This window comes from Pseudorca crassidens, chromosome 2 (assembly GCF_039906515.1).
Source record: "Pseudorca crassidens isolate mPseCra1 chromosome 2, mPseCra1.hap1, whole genome shotgun sequence".
NCBI classification, from domain to species: domain Eukaryota; kingdom Metazoa; phylum Chordata; class Mammalia; order Artiodactyla; family Delphinidae; genus Pseudorca; species Pseudorca crassidens.
Window position 1 is genome coordinate 156,444,931 of NC_090297.1, and position 17,450 is coordinate 156,462,380.

Sequence of the window (17,450 nt, forward strand, 5' to 3'; positions counted from 1 at the left end):
TACGAAATAATACATAGAAAAATGTTTGGATATCATAGGGGTTATTGTTTGCTTAAAAGGGAGCTGATGTTTCTTACTCAGTGAAAAACCAAGTAAGACTTTTCCTTTTACATGCTGCTTCCTTCCTGCCCTGTACCCACACACATCAGCTAAGGGTTTGATGTAAAGATAAGAGAGGATATTTACTCTCCAGCATTTAGTAAATATTCTATTTAATCATCTTGGATTTGAACTAATGCTTATTAATGAGGTAAATTCTCTTTAAGTTTCATATTTAGCTGATCATACACTCTAGGAGTTTATTTTTAAACCTAAAAACACTCCTTGAATACATCCTTCCCAGTAATGATACTGATCTTTGTTTCATTTATATTGGGGTTTTTTTGCGGTACGCAGGCCTCTCACTGCTGTGGCCTCTCCTGTTGCAGAGCACAGGCTCCGGACGCACAGGCTCAGTGGCCATGGCTCACGGGCCTAGCCGCTCCACGGCATGTGGGATCTTCCCGGACCAGGGCATGAACCCGTCTCCCCTCCATTGGCAGGCGGACTCTCAACCACTGCGCTACCAGGGAAGCCCTATATTGGAGTTTTTAAAAGTGATTTTTTTTAAAGCTGCTACCCTGAATAAGTAATACCTCTTTAGTAATACAGAATTGAATAATTGATTTGAAAGTCTTAACCTCAATATTTAAATTAGTGTAGAAGTTTACAGGGTATATAAAAAGCTTGGTAGATTAGTATACTACTACAAGTTCCCAGATGGCTTGCTACTACTAGGAGGTAAGCTAAGTTGAGGGGAAAATGGCTAATTTATTTTGCTTTTACAAAATAAGAGGCCATAGTTATAAAGTGTCCTTTCTGTTGCATATTTCTATATCTGTTCAAATATTTGAGTATCAGCCATGTGTAAAATCTATTTTGCCTTTATGAAGTTAATATATTTATGAGATTTTTTTAAAAGAACCATTTTTCCATTATGAATCTTGTCACCTTTGTGAGAAAACTCTAAAATACTTCTGCATTCTTTCTGTTGTTTTTTCTGTTAGGTTTTTTTCCAATTCTCTGGGTTCTGCTGACTGTATATCAAAGAAAGCAAGCAGCCAGTCTCTAGATGAAACTGCTGTCACAGATAAAGAAGCCAGTGTAAATGAGTCAGATTGTCTAGATGGCAAGAAGTTGTTAGATATCAGTGTAGCACATAATTCAAGTGAGCATATTCCAGATGATGTGACTGTGATTGCTGAAGAGTCTCAGTCTTTTAAGACCAGATTCACGAGGACCATCTCACCACCTACCTCGGGTACACTAAGAAGTTGTTTCAGTTGGTCTGGAAGTCTTGGAGAGTTTTCAAGAACACCAAGCCCCTCTCCAAGCACAGCATTGCAACAGTTCCTTAGAAAGAGTGATTCTCCCATCTCTCTGCCTGAGAATAATGAGCCGTCTGATGTATCTCAGTTAAAGAGTGATGAGTCAAGGGATGAATCTCATCCCTTACATGAAGTGGATTGGTCTTCACAGTCTCAGGAAAGCATGGACTTATCACCACACAATTTAAATGCATCAAAACTTTCTCAGCCTTCTAGTAAGGATTTAGATTCAGAGGTAAGTCACATTATGAAGCGTTTGTTTTCAACTTCATATGTAAGAGAAAATAGGGTGTTTATCAGACAATTGAGGAAATTTTGCCTAATTATGGAAATAATTGATTGTTTTAATTTTTCATTCTAGATCTTACTGTGTAGAAAGTTCATGTTTTATTCATCTGAAGGGCTTCTCTGTATTTTAGACTCTTATACATTTAATCTAACTATATTTCTTGAATCACTGTGTTCCATTGATAGGTGTCTCAAGTTGTGGAACACTTAAGACCTAAGCAGAATGATAAGCTTCATGAAAAGTTATTATAAATTTAATATTTAAATCCTTAATATACTCTTGAATTCAGACAACATTTGAAACCTTATAATGAAATGGCCCTGTTAATGGGATGGTGTTCATCGTAAGTTTTAGTACTTCAGAAATACATTTTTTATTTACTCTTACTATTCTTTTTGCAGTTCCCATTTATGACAAAACAAAATAGTAATACAAGTGATTTTATGTTATTCTGTGTAAATTAATAAAAGCATCCTAGCCATTTTTTTAATTTGTAAAATATCTTTATCCTTACTTAAGTAAAATCAAAGCTCCAGATAAGTACTGCTCATAAGACCCAGTGACATCATATTTTAAAATGACATGATGTCATAATAACATTCTTTAATCTGAGTTATCTTAAATTTATCAATTTAACATACTTCATTTTATGTTCACAACTACAGTTACCAAGTTGTAAGAACAATTACAGCCTTGGTAATATTTGACAGAACTTTGAGGTCTGATAATCCTGAATATTAAACATCTAATAAATCAGTATATCTTGTGTTTATAAAAAGGAAAGTATTTTATTCAAGTTCCTAAAGGAAACTTGAGTTGTCAAAGACAAAAGCCTAGTTACAATATGGAAGCAAATTGTTTTCATTTGGAGAAAGCGGAAATCAATTAATATATTCAAATCCAAAATCCATTCCATGTAGTGTTTTTTAAGTAAGAGTATGCCAAACCAAGCCCTTGAGGCTTTTGCTTTTCTTTTCCCATTCACTCACTTTGCCTTCAGTTTATCCATACTGTTCTAGAAGACTGTTTCTTTTAACATGAGCCTCCATTTTTGTTTGTTTGTTTGTTTTTTGCGGTATGCGGGCCTCTCACTGTTGTGGCCTCTCCCGTTGCAGAGCACAGGCTCCGGACGCGCAGGCTCAGCGGCCATGGCTCACGGGCCCAGCCGCTCCGCGGCATGTGGGATCTTCCCGCACCGGGGCACGAACCCGTGTCCCCTGCATTGGCAGGCGGACTCTCAACCACTGCGCCACCAGGGAAGCCCTGAGCCTCCAGTTTAATGTCATCTTTTTCATTTTCCACATCTTACTGCATTTTTCTCATGGTACCATTTGGGTACCATCACAGTTGCTATTTCTTGAACATCTTTCTTTAAAAATCACTGTCTATTTGTGAGGATACTTTCAGGTCTGCTGAGCTCCTTTCGGGTGTTCTTGTTCCTTTTCCAGCAGACATCTTCCTGCTTTACTAACTTTGTAAAGCTTTTAGCATGTTTTACTGAGAAACCTTACCAGCTCACAGCCTATGGGCTCATGATGCTGACAGAACTCTCCACACTTCTGTCTTCGGGGCTAGCCATTTTTGTGATTATCAATTATAGAAACATAAATTCTCTCCCCTCAAAAACAAACAGACTAAGAATCATTCATTAAGTCATCTCTTGCCACCAGATGTGGTAAATTCCTCTTTGGATAAATGAATTAATTGTCAAACAATTGGGACAATAGCAGGTAACATAAAAACTGTGTAATCTTTCTTTATTCAGAAAATGTTTTAGAGAGCCACAGTGCGACTGGGGCTTCATTTTGAATATCAGGTTTTACTGTATGGTTCTGAAGAAAATGCATTGGAGACTCTTCCACTGGTGGTTCACTGTGAAAAGCAACAACCATGTATTCTATGTATACTGAGTTCATTAACGGTATTGGAGATTAATTAATCTTAGGATCTTACTCTTGATCTTTATTTTAAGAAATGATATAGCCCAGAGTCATCACTACTATAAGCAAGAAATGTTAGAGTTTCTGTAAGTTACAATCCAAATTAATGGAGTATTTTTCACTTTTGGATTGTTTTAAATATATAATACTATGTAGAATCCTAAGATAAATATTAAAAAAAAAAAAACCTCTTGAAAAATGCAGAAATGTAAAGCCTTCTGAATTTGCATTCATTGTCCTTTTTTATTTGACTTTTGTGGGAATCCAGATAATTCTGTCTATAGAAAAGTCTTACATGATGGGATTGGGGTGTAGAGAGTAGGTCTTAAAAGTCTTTGCTGAAGGTAACTGTGCATTTGATACAGTGCTACTCTACTTCTTGAAAGTATATGCCTTTTTTCTCTTTAATGTTGAACATGTTACACAATGAAAAAGAGATGTAGAACTATACTGGTTCAACCTTTTGTAGCTAGTAATTTATGAAAACTATTAGCCAAGTTTACAAATGATGTTACACCAGGAGACTTTTTTTTTTAACAAGAGAACACTTTTATTTATTTACTTTCCAAAAAGTTTAAATCCTTGAAGGGGTACAGCATCACGTGGATTCTGTGTCCAATGGCTTTAGCAGGAAGATTGCTTCAGAATTTGGCATGAACCCCATGCCATTGTGTCCATGAGCATGAGTTATTTTTCCCTAGATTACTCTGGTTTTGTTGAGTTTGCCACCATGAGTTACAGTGTTGTTCTTTGCTTTGTACACATAAGCATACCTCTTGCATAGATAGAAGTCAGTTTCATCTCAAGCATAAACACCTTCAATTTTAAGAAGACCTGTGTGCTTCCTCTGGTTCTGGAGACTCTGCTTATAGGTTTTTTTTTTCTTTCTTTCTTTTTTACTTTGGGGCAATGTGGGATGCATGAAAATTTCAAGTATAGTCTTCCATTGCCTGAAGCAGTTGTAGATTCTGGATAATATCACAATATACCAGACACTGGGTTGGCTTTAACATTATGTGACACAGCTTGTGCCTTGCTCACAGTTTGGAAGGGGATACACAGAACATCCAGTACAAAGATGACCTTGAACATGGATTTTGTTATAGGATCCAGGTCGCCAACATTGCAAACTTGGCAGGAGGAATTGAGATCTATCATGTCAGTATGGTTTAATCATGGCAGGAAAGACTCAGTGAAAATTACTCTTATATGTTTGGACCTGAAGCGATTAAGAAATGAATCACTGCAGCCATCTGTCCATTAAAAAGGAGGGCAGCAAATGCTTGGCATGTCTTTTTTTTTTTCTTTCTCCCAGGAGAGTGATCTCCATGTTGTGGGGTTTTTTTTGTTTTGTTGAGGTTTTACAATGTTGTATTAGTTTCTACTGTACAGCGAAGTGGAGTTCCCTGTGCTATACAGCAGGTTCTTATTAGTTATCTATTTTATACGTATTAGTGTATATATGTCAATCCCAGTCTCCCAATTCATCCCACCACCATCCCCCATGCTTATAGTTTTTTTTTTTTTTTGCTTATAGCTTTTTAATTTATATTTTACATAGTTTACTTCTTCAGCTGGTTTTCTTTAGTGAAACTAGCAAACACCATTCTTTCCACATTAGATTAATTTTCTTTTATTTTATTTCATGCTTTTTATACTTTTATTCTTCTGATAAATTACATTTTATTTACACTGATTTTCTCAATTTACTTGTTTTATGTTTTGTTGAATATTGGTCAGTTGTCATAAAAATTTGATAGTAAAAATCTAAGTTTGCTTTATTTTTTCATCTCGGGGATCTAGGAATCTGATTGCAATTTTAAGTCACTTGATAATCAAGGTAATCAGAAATCCAAGCTATACTTATTTCATTTTTCGAAAAAAGGCACGCTTCTAAGGAACAAGGTAAAACACTTACTTAAACTATTTTTAAATTTCAGAAGCAGCTCATGCTTATTACCAGGCAATAAGAAATATAAGCAAAATTAAAAATCAAAATGCCTATATTCTTATTTACACAAAATGTCTACCTTCAAACCATCTAGAACCATATTTGTGCATGATTTGTAGGTGTTTAAATTGTGAAACCTGCTATTTTTCTCTTACAGTATAAAGAACTTTTTCTATGTACTTACATAACATTACTTATAATGAATAAAATATGCCATTGTATGGGTTTAGCTAATCTTCTTATGTTTGTCCTTTACCCTAAAAATTTTTGCTGTAGCAAAGAGTGCTACAACGAAGATTTTGTTGGTAAATATTTGAGTACTGTACACATTTTTGATTTTTTCGTAGGGGTGAATTCTATGGAGTGGTATTACTGGTCCAAAGGCATACATGGTTTAAAGCTTTGATGTATATTGCAAAAAGGCATTCTAGAAATTGGGTACCTGATGAGCCAAGCTTTTTTTTTTTTATCAAACTCTGTAAATATATGTGTGACTGCATAGTGAAAGCTTGTAAGTTAAAGCCTATTTTATATATTAAGTGTTCTTGCCTGTAAATATCAAAATACTAATTCCTGACTTAAAAATGGGCAAGGGACATGAACAGAAATCACAAAAGAAAAAGCACAAATGGCTGATTAACATATAAAAAGCACATTCAACCTTATTAGTAATCAATGCAAATCAAAGTAATAAAATATAATTTCTTACCTCTCATTTTTCCAAAAAAGTTTTTAATTTACTCATTTTATAAGAGTATAGTGAGATGAATAATCACATGTTTAGGAGAGTAAGAATTGTTGTGCCATTTCTGGATAGCAATTTGAAAGAGTTGAAATAATTTAACCCAGTAAGTGCATTCTAAAACTTGAGCCTAAGGAGATAATGAGAGTTTAAATACAAGAGCACTTATTCTTGCATTGGTTGCAATAATGAAAAATTGGGGGAAAAAATCTAAATATCTAGAAATAAGAGAGTGAAATACATTAAATACGTTGTTGGTTTTAGCTCTTGGCTGGTAGATATATAGGTGAATTTTTTTCTTTGTTTTCTCATGTTCTTCTATAGTGAACCTATATTACTTTTCTTATATTTATACAAGAAAACTATATTCATATAGTTAACATACTATTTTCTTACGCATATTTTTAAAAGCATAAAACCTTTACAAAAATTTTAAATAAATGGCCTGGCATATCTATTTGAAAGAAAGTCCCCATCTCATACTATATAAATATAAAACTGAAAGATAACAAGGATATGAATGTAAAATATGTAAATATAAGATTCTTTTAAAAATCTTTAAGTGAGAAAGGCTTTTTCAAACAGATACTGTCTTGGAAAGATGTCCATATTATTTTTGAATGAAAAGGGAAACCATGCTATTAAACAATATTAAACACAATAAATAGCATGGTGTTTTTGTTTGCTTAAATGCTGGAAAATACACACACGTGTGTATGTTTGTACAATCATAGTAAAATGTCTGGAAAGATACCAAAATTATTCACAATGATAGGATTAGAGATTTAGAAAGTACTTTTTCAAAAGGAGTTATATTAAAGATGATGGTTTAATGTCCTCAAAAGAAGGACATTAAACCATCATCTTTTTATTATTTTTATTCTTTCTGTCAGATTTTCATTGTCAGTGTTTTAACTGTCACTTCTGTTTTGGTGACAACTCCCCAGATGAACCTTCCTTCTTGCTCCCTAATATCCAAATTCAGTATCTAAAATCAAACTCATATTTTTTTAACCTCTAACCAGTACTTCTCAGAGCATTTTTATCAGTTACATAAAATTATAATATTTGTTCTACGTCACTTAGTTTCAAAATCTTACGGTTGTCCTCTTTCCTTATAACCTCCAGTTGGATCCTTCTTTTTCAGGGGTTAAAGAAAAACAACCAAATAACTATACCTATCTAAATCCTGTTTCTTTCTTTGTCTTATTTCTTGCTCTCCCTTTTCCCATCACCAACATCCTAATTCAAGATTTCATCTTTCATGTGTGAGTCCTTCCATTCTTTATACACCCTCTACTAGATTCATTAATTTTAAAGCCTTGTTTTATATTACTACACTCCTACTATCCAAAAAAAAAGCAACAAAATTTTAATGGCTCCATATTTCACACAGCATAAAAATCAAGTCAGACAAAGACAAATATTATATAATATCACTTACTTGTGGAATCTAAAAAAAAATGATATAAATGAACTTATTTACAAATCAGAGATAGACTCACAGACATAGAAAACAAACTTATGGTTACCAAAGGGGATAGCGGGGGCAGGGGTGGGGAGATAAACTAGGAATTGGGGATTAACATACCTACTACTATATATAAAATGAATAAACAACAAGGACCTATTGTATAGCACAGGGAACTATGCTCAGTATCTTGTAATAACCTATAATGGAAAAGAATCTGAAAAATAATATATATATGATATATATGTATATATAACTGAGTCACTTTGCTATACACTTGAAACTAACACAATGTTGTAAATTATACCTCAATTAAAAAAATCAGTGGATTCAACTTAAATGTCAGTAGAGATCTGTTTAAGTAAATTATGGCACATTTATACAATGGGAAAAACAGGCAACCTATTCAAAACAAAATTCAGTTCTACATGTGAAATGGAAAAATCTCCAAGATACATTGTTAAGTAAAATCAAGATATATTAGGCAAGAAAAACAAAGTACATGACATTTTGTAGTATGCTGCCAGTTGTGTGTCGGGTGTATGTGTGTGTGTATGTGAATGAATTCAGTGGTTGTACAGGAAACTGGTAGCAGTGACTGCCTAAAGGCAGTGAGGGAGTAAGGGAGACTCACTTTTCTGTCTGTTCTTTTATACTCTTGATTTAGTGCCAGGTACATGTATTACCTGGTGAAAATATTATGATAATTTTTGTAGACGTTTATAAGCACACTTTTGCACATCGATTTTAGGTTATTTTTTGTTCCAGTGTATAAATAATAGTTTGAAATTAAATAAAGGTAGTTGCTTTAACAGAATAGTATTAAAACAGGCATTTAATCTTCAGGTTCCTGGGCTGTATAAATCTAGTTCTGTGGACAGTCTTTCTACAACCAAGATCAAACCTTTAGTACCTGCCAGAGTCAGTGGGCTGAGCAAGAAGCCATCAAGCATCCATAAGAGAAATCATCATAATGCCGAGAACAAGCCAGGATTGCAGATAAAAATCAATGAACTCTGGAAAAATTTTGGATTTAAAAAGTGAGTTATCTTGTAACTTATTCTAAAATGATAAATATTTTTTTTCTGTAATTTCAATCCCTGTCTCCTCTTTCTATTTTCATATGAATCAACTTCTTTTTCTCTTACCCTAAGAAAATTATTTTCCTCTAGTCCCTTTAACTGACTCTTCGTAGGAATATTTAACTTCAGTTTCTGTACCTTCTTTTAGTGAAAACGTGGCAAACTAAAAACCTCAGTTCTCAATCTGGCTTTGGGGACTCTCTGTCGTTAAGCAAATTACTTTTCCAGGCCTTAAGTGTCTTATTTTTCTTTCCTTCTGAATGTTGTTGTAGACATGGGAAGGTAACGCTCTATGGTACTTCTGGATTTAAAGCAGTTTGTTTCCCTAAATTATCACATCTAAAATGGGAAGAATCAATGAGTTTATATGATGAATTAACCAGATTTCTAATGTATGTAGCAAACACTGTTTTAAGAGAATTGACCCTCTATATATCTACATTTTTTGAACCAAATTGCATCTGTTAGACAACAAAATGAGCCACAAAGTAGCATAGATTTATAATTACTTTATTTTCTGGTTCTTATTAATGCAAATGTACTAAGAATAAACACAAGGAGAAAGGGAGGGAGGGAAGCGGGGAGGTGACTTACATGGAATGATAAGATTAAACCTTACCTAATAGAAATGTTATCACAATCAGATGAGATAGTATGAGTGGAAACACTTTGTAATAAGTGCTGGACAATTATGTTTTTACTTTACATTGTGTTAAGTCTAGATTAAACCATATAGCAGCAGTTCTCAAACTTTTTTTTTTAATATTTATTTATTTATTTTGGCTGTGCCAGGTCTTAGTTGTGGCACACGGCATCTTTTTTAGTTGCAGCATGCAGGCTTCTTAGTTGCAACATGCGGGCTTCTTAGTTGCAGCGTACGAACTCTTAGTTGCGGCATGCATGCGGGATCTAGTTCCCTGAACAGGGATCAAACAGGGATCAAAGCTTTACTCAGTTCTGCTTTTGGATTATCCGTACAAATGTCAGCACGGTAAGAAAGGCAGATAAAGTCTAAATATTATTATGAAAATAGTTTTGATCTTACAAACCCCCTGAAAGTGTCTTGGGAATTTTTAGGCATCTGTGGATCATACTTTGAGAACTGCTACTAAAGGGAAATTAAGGGTGCAACAGTATTCTTAAATGCCTTTTAGAAAAATAAGACTTAATTACTCCTGTTGGAATTTTGTTGACAGGACATAGAATCAGTTTTGTTATCTTCATGATAGGATTAATTTTTATAGACATAGAACTTCCTTCCAAAAGTTGGAAGACTGGGAGGAGTAAAAAGATAGGGCTTAAACATTTGTTTATGCTTCACTCATGCTGGTCCTCAGCCAGACTTGAGAAGGGTTCTAGAGAGAAAAGAACTAAAGTTTGTTTACTGGAACCATTCTGCCTTAGCTAGTTATATTTAGTAGTGGCTTGGCACCTACTTTGAAAGGTGATTTAGAAAGCAGTCATGGGTACTAAGAAGCAAAACTTAAATTTTATTGGGCATACTCAGAGGAGAACCTGAATGTGTCATATAATAAATTGAGACAAATTATACAGTAGAGGGTTTTATCCTCTTTACATACCTCTCTTTTGTCCAGGTAGATTATTTTCGAATAAACACTACCCTAAAAACACCCAATAAATTCATTTTATTATATTATCTTTTGCAGAGATTCTGAAAAGCTTCCTTCTTGTAAGAAGCCAGATCCCCTGTCTCCAGTCAAAGATAACATCCAACTAACTCCAGAAGAAGAGGATATATTTAACAATTCTGACTGTATGCGTGTTCAGAGAGCAATATTCCAATAAACACGGGCAGCTGGGAGGCTATTGCCTGCAAGAGAATCTCTATCAATTTCATGTCCTGTTTGAGAATGAAGCAGTTATCAGTATGAAAGACTTGTTCTTAGATCTATGATATTTATTTTTAAAGAGTACATTTTGTATATTAACTATGTAACTGTTTTTGTTCAGCTTATTATATTTTCATAAGAAGCTAACTAGAGAAATAATTTTGGTTTTGACAGGTTTTTGAAGTTTTAATGTTAATTGAGCAAGTCCCTTGGAACTTACAAAAATCTACTCTAAAGATTTCTGTAATGTTGTTAAGTACGAGGATGGTAAATGGAAAACCACAATTCTGTGGTCATTTTGTACTAGAGGAAATTACTGTGTTTCTTTGAGCTATAGTTTTTTCACCTGCCTTTCCTGTCTGTCTTTCAGGGTTGAATTGGATACACAATTGCTGAGATGGGAGCGGTAGTTGGAAGGGTTAAAGATCTTGCATAAATGGGGCAGTGCTCTGTTTTCCCTGAAGAGTTTGGTTGGGTTACAGATTGACAGTAAAAGAAAATTGGTTTCAGCATCATATGGAAGGCACTACTTCTTATATCATTAATATTCTTAAACTTCAAAATAGCCTGTTTCTCTTATATGTCTTTTTTGAAGTGTGGGCTAAAAATTCCCTAACGTATATTTAAAACTAGTATCCTAGGTGCAATGTAAAATGCTAAAGCTGCAGGGTCTGTGATGTGTACATACTCTGCAAAGAAATAGATTCTTGGAAAGAAAACCAGCTATGCAAGTGAAGATCTGAAGTAAGGAAGTGAAGTAAGTGACAATCTGACAGGAAGTAAAGGAATTGTAAAAGTGTCTGATATAGAGGATAAAGGAAAGGGATCCAGAGCATTTTAATTTTTAAGTGAGACTTAGTAGAGGAGGTCAGAGTGGAACAAAAAACGTAACATTGTAAGAAACAGCATAAAAATGTTAAAAGGGGAAAAAATTTTTTTAAAAAATCTGGAAAAGATCAAATACAAAGAACAAAAGCAAATTTGAACTTTCTGTGAATGTTTCCTGTTATAGAACAAATTAAGAAAGGGAAGATGGTAGCAGTGCTGTAGTTTGTCAATCTCCGAACCGTCGCATAGCAGCAACTGGATAGCAAAGTCAAAATACTAATGAACAACATTACAACAAATTTAGATGGCATCATATACTTAAATCCTGAAATATAAGTGGGTGAAGACAAGCTACCAAAAGCCACAAGACCACAAAGTGGTACTGGCGTCTATTTGGGAGAAGTAGAGCATGGCAATAGGGCATCTAATGGACCTGAGAAGAGAACTTAAATAGAATGATTATTGAAACACATAGCAGGCCAAGTTGCAAACAGCCGTTTGAAACTGGGAGACGCTTTGAGCATTCCAGTGGTGAGTGAGTGCAGGAGACCTACAGTAATGTCTGAAGGAATGAAGCAATGTAGTCCATATGAACTTTTGAAATGATTTGCCATATTTGTCAAGGCTCCACAGAAGAGAAACTGCTGGCTGTAAAACCAAAATTGAGCAGGAGAGTGACAATAGACACAAAGGAAGATAAGGTTAAATACAGTGAAGGGAGGAATTGTTGACCAAGAAATCTCAGCAGAATACTGTTTTTGTTTTTGAACACTGAAAACAAAAACAAAAACCACCAACAACAAAACAGCTGAGGTTGAGAAGGTCCCATGACCCATGCCTCCTCAAAGTTAAAGAAAATTATTTTTACTTAAAAAGAAACCACATAGGGCTTCCCTGGTGACACAGTGGTTGAGAGTCTGCCTGCCGATGCAGGGGACATGGGTTCGTGCCCCGGTCCGGGAAGATCCCACATGTCGCGGAGCGGCTGGGCCCGTGAGCCATGGCCGCTGAGCCTGCGCATCTGGAGCCTGTGCTCCGCAACGGGAGAGGCCACAACAGTGAGAGGCCCGCGTACCACAAAAAAAAAAAAGAAACCACATAAAAGTTTTTAGATCAATCCCTTACAAAATTGATTTAAAGGAGTCAAGAGCAGAATAACATCTTTACAAATAATGAAAATCTACCAGAAAGGTCCCCAGAGCAGATCAAAACCAGTCTATTTCAAAATGTGCTAGAAGTTATTAAGAAAATAGTGTAGGATACGAAGGAAATTTAGAATTGGAAAAACTCAGAAGAAGAAAAAAAAGATAAGCTCAGGAAAGGATTAGAAAAAAATTTTGGAAATTAAGGCTAAACTAGAAGGAACACAAGCAAATAAACATACAGATAGATGATGCCTTAAAAGAAATAGGTAAAAATCAAAACAAAATGGAAAAAAACACTTTAAAAGAGTAGGAAGTGACAGATGTTGAAGATGAGGCAGAAGGTCCAATATAAAGATAATAGGAGTCTCTGAAGAAAAAAAACCCTATTTTCAGAAAACGTTAATTTTTAAAAGATTTGAAACAATATTTTTTAAATGCACTATTATACCCAAGATTATTGATCCCAAACTGCCAACACCAAGACATAAGTGACAACAAGTTACTTTAAAGAAAGGAAAAATCCTCTGGGTAGGCAAGAACAGCAAGTGACATGTAAGAAAAAAAAAGATGATCATCACACTTTCCACAATTATTCTTTATACATGAAGAAAATGGAGTAACTTGTTAAAGATACTCAAGGGAAAATGTAAGCAAAGGCTTTTATGTTCAACAAAATCAACTTTCAGTTATAAAGGGCACAAACTTATCCATCGAACAAGAATTTGGAAAATACTGCTCACTAAGCTCTTCCTGAGGAATCAGAAAATAACTGAAATAGAGAAACAGCACCATAAAGATTGGTGGTGACCATCAAACATAGTGACTTGTACAATTAAAAATTTGGGAGCTAAAGGGCAGAGTATGATATGCAATGGCTGTATGTCCAGATGACACAGGTAGTATAAATACAGAGGAGAGATCATATGCAAAACATTTGGTTTAGCTCGTAGTAGTAGTCTGATATTGTTATTTTAGGACCATTCTGTATATAATGTGGGATAGAATAAATGAATATTTATGGGATATTTTAATTCATCCCCAATTTTCTTGAGAACCAGGATTTTTAATGTCTAGAGAAAGGAGATACAGATAAAATACAGAACAGGTTAATTTTTTTTAATGTAGTTATAAACTTGGGAGTACTGATAGAGACTTATGAATGTATATACACACATACTGTATATATACATGTATATACATATATATATACACACTGAAGAGACCCAGAAAAAAAATCCAGTACCAATGAGCATCCCTATCACTCAACTTGTAGTCTTAAAATACAATTTTCACCAAAAGAAATGAGAGCTTCTTGGAAAAATAGTCTGGAAAAGAAGTGTAAAAGACAAGCCTGGGATATCTTGTTAAAACAGAGCCTTTACTGACTACTAATGTAATTTCAAAATGATTAAGGAGACACCTGAAGAGGCCCCCACTGTCCAAACATGGGAGAATTTGATCTTGAAAAGATAATTGTTTACTGGAACCCATCATAAGCATTTTTAAAAATTGGTCACCTTCAGAGGATGATAGAATATCAATTCATTATCTTGAATATGGGAAAATAAAAGAAATATCAGGCATTTTCCCTGTCTGTACTGTACCAATGGGCAATAAAACAAGATAAATCTCTTTTTACTGTTCTAATAATGAAAAAGATAATATCGCCATTTTGCAACCCCCGGTGGATTAATGGATTTAGGCTTTGAGCATCAGCTGCTATTAACATCATAACCAGACATTTTATGTTTCATAATGAAAGAACTCAGCATCCTCTGTAGTCTTGCCAAGGGATTGGAGATGAGTCTGATCGTTCCTCTGGATCCAGCTGCCGAAGTGCAGGAAATACAGAGGACAGAGGAACATGTGGGACTGCAACATGAGTGTGCAATTAGCAAAATCCAGTCTGCAAGAAACTACAGGTTAAATGCCCTTGGATTCTCAACAGATAAATTGTAAGGAAGGGGATGGAGAGGAGAATTCCATATTAAAAAAAAGGACAGGGCTTCCCTGGTGGTGCAGTGGTTGAGAGTCCGCTTGTCGGTGCAGGAGACACGGGTTCGTGCCCCGGTCCGGGAAAGTCCCACATGCTGCGGAGCGGCTGGGCCCGTGAGCCATGGCCGCTGAGCCTGTGTGTCCGGAGCCTGTGCTCCGCAATGGGACAGGCCACAACAGTGAGAGGCCCGCATATCAAAAAAAAAAAAAAAAAAAAAAAAAAGACACAACTAAACTAGATTATTTAGGGATGCACACTCTGGTGATTAAACAATAGAGAAATATAAAGAAGTGATAACTATAAAATTTAGGGTGGTGGTTACAGGGGGTGGGGTGGTTGGACATTGATATTAAAGCAAAGCACATGGAAGAGATTCTGGGAATTGCTGGCAAAGTTTTAGTTCCTGGGTGGTGTATTTTATGACAGTTTGCTTATAATAACATAACTTACTAGGCTATCCATATCATAAAGTAAAATGTTGGCCTTATAATTTATTAAGCCATTTACTTGTTTTGTGTGGTCTTTCATATTTTCTGTTTTACAGTAATTTTTAATAGTATTAGTATTCCATCAAATTGAAAATGTAATTGATTGTAAGATGCATCATTATTTTATGTACCATTGGAAAAAAACTCCATCAACTTTAAGGTACACACTATTCTAAAAAATGTTAAAATGTGTACCTTAGGATACAGGAACGGCAGCAATTCGATGCCACATATCCTGTCCCTCGTGCACAAAATCAAGCAACAATCCTTATTTCCCAAAGTTAACTCTGGGCAATTGGCACCAGACAGCCTCTGATCTTAAAAGACATGAAGCACAGCTGAGGGAAAGGTGAGGTTCAATGCTGAAAAGAAGGGATAAAGTGAAAATAAACTGAGCAGTATGATTCCCAGTCCCACTTCCCTATGTAGTTCCCATTCTCTCTTTTGGGATTCCAATTGCACATGTTAGACTGCTCAAAATTGTCCCACAGCTATTAGTGCTGTTATGATTACTTTCTACTCTGTTTTTGTATTTCAGTTCGGGTAATTTCTATGAACGCATTTTCTAGTTAACCAACTCTTTCCTTGAGCTTTTTGTTTTTATTTCTAGCATTTCTAATTTACAGTTTCCATTTCTCTACTGACATTCCCCCAATCTGCTAATGCACGTATTATCTGTATTTTACACAAGGCATATTACCTATAGTTATTTTAAATACCTTTTCTGGTATTTCTAATATCTGGGTCATCTCTGAGTCTGGTTCTGTATCTTGTGTCTTGACATTGTTTTCTTTTTCCTTGTTTTGTGTGTGTGTGTGTCTCATATTTTTTGATTGATTTGCATGCCATATGTTGATATAGAACAGTAGTGACTGAAGTAAATGATATGCCTGGAAATGGGCATGCCTCTTCCACTAGGGGTTAGAGTGTGACATTGTAAACTCTCATCAGGAGTTTAACTGGTTTGGGTTTGTTATTGCTATGACAAGTGCACCACTGACTTCAAATTCCTCTAGCGTGGTGCTAGCGTTTTTAGTTTTGTTTGTTTTTCAGTGTTCCTGCTCTATCCTCAGTTTTTAGCCTTCCTCATGCACTTGTGCCTCATAAGGGGTCTATCTCCAACCCCTCACCCCTCTGCAGCAATAGACTGTTGTTGCTTGTTACTTGTTGCTTGTTTTAATGACTTGATGCAGGCTGAGGGTAATGTAAAACTATGTCAATTATATTTGACTTTACAATCCATTACAGAAAGTGTTATCCACCTTTGTTTCTCAACCCCCAGCAAGTTCCTGGCAATATGGTCAGCATTCCACATTCTTATTAAATGACTTACGGCTACCAGGCACTGTATATTGTATAGCACCTGAAGTCTCTCTAAACACAATGTCAGTGTTTAACACCTGTTGACTCATGGTTTAGGGGAGGCAGAAGAATAACTGAATTCCAGATAGGGATCAGAAGATTTGGTTTATAATTCTGACTTGCCGAAAACTCCAAGTGACCTTGGATAAACCACTGAAACTTTGTTGTGTTCTTTTTTCTCACAGGACAAACATGAAGGGTTGACCTCCAACTCAGAAATTACAACTCCAAAATTCTGTGAACCAAACAGTAAATTCTTTGATTTATGAGTAACTGTTTAAAGACTGTTCCAAAAGCTCCACAAGAGGGCAGCTCCTCCACATTGCTTAAGGTCTGAAGAAAATTCCACATGCTTTTAAGTCTATTTAAAAACTCACCCTCGTATACAATGTTTTACTTTTGTTTCTTTTAATTATACAAGTAGGGCACAAAATATATTGTTAAAAAATTCCAACATTACAGACCAACTTCAAGTCTCTTTTGATTAATACCCCCAATCCTAATCTTCCCTATTGTCCAATTGGTGGGTATTTTTTTCTGAAGCTTTGTTTTCTGTGACTTCCTTTATTTTTAATTTATTTATCTATTTATTTTTATATATCAAGGCCTTTTATTTTTTAAATATCTTTATTGGAGTATAATTGCTTTACAATGTTGTGTTAGTTTCTGCTCTACAACAAAATGAATCAGCTATATGTATACATATATCCCCATATCCCCTCCCTCTTGCGTCTCTCTACCACCCTCCCTATCCCACCCCTCTAGGTGGTCACAAAGCACCGAGCTGATCTCCCTGTGCTATGCAGCAGCTTCCCACTAGCCATCCATTTTACATTTGGTAATGTATATATGTCAATGCTACCCTCTCACTTTGTCTGAGCTTCCCCTTCCCCCTTTGTGTCCTCAAGTCCATTCTTTACATCTGCATCTTTATTCCTG

General features: G+C 35.3%; 1 protein-coding gene across 2 annotated transcripts in view; it reads left to right on the top strand.

Moving 5' to 3' along the window:
- EXO1 (exonuclease 1) overlaps positions 1-11,209 on the top strand; it is a 39,417-nt gene extending 28,208 nt beyond the window's left edge. The window contains exons 12-15 of one of the 2 annotated variants that reach the window (XM_067729470.1): positions 1,047-1,602; positions 5,400-5,501; positions 8,607-8,800; positions 10,510-11,209. In XM_067729470.1, the coding sequence (XP_067585571.1) occupies positions 1,047-1,602; positions 5,400-5,501; positions 8,607-8,800; positions 10,510-10,648 (991 nt within the window). In that variant the 3' untranslated portion in view covers positions 10,649-11,209. The remainder of the gene's footprint in view (positions 1-1,046; positions 1,603-5,399; positions 5,502-8,606; positions 8,801-10,509) is intronic. The other variant, XM_067729471.1, reaches the window with a different exon arrangement.
- The last annotated feature ends 6,241 nt before the right edge of the window (positions 11,210-17,450 follow it).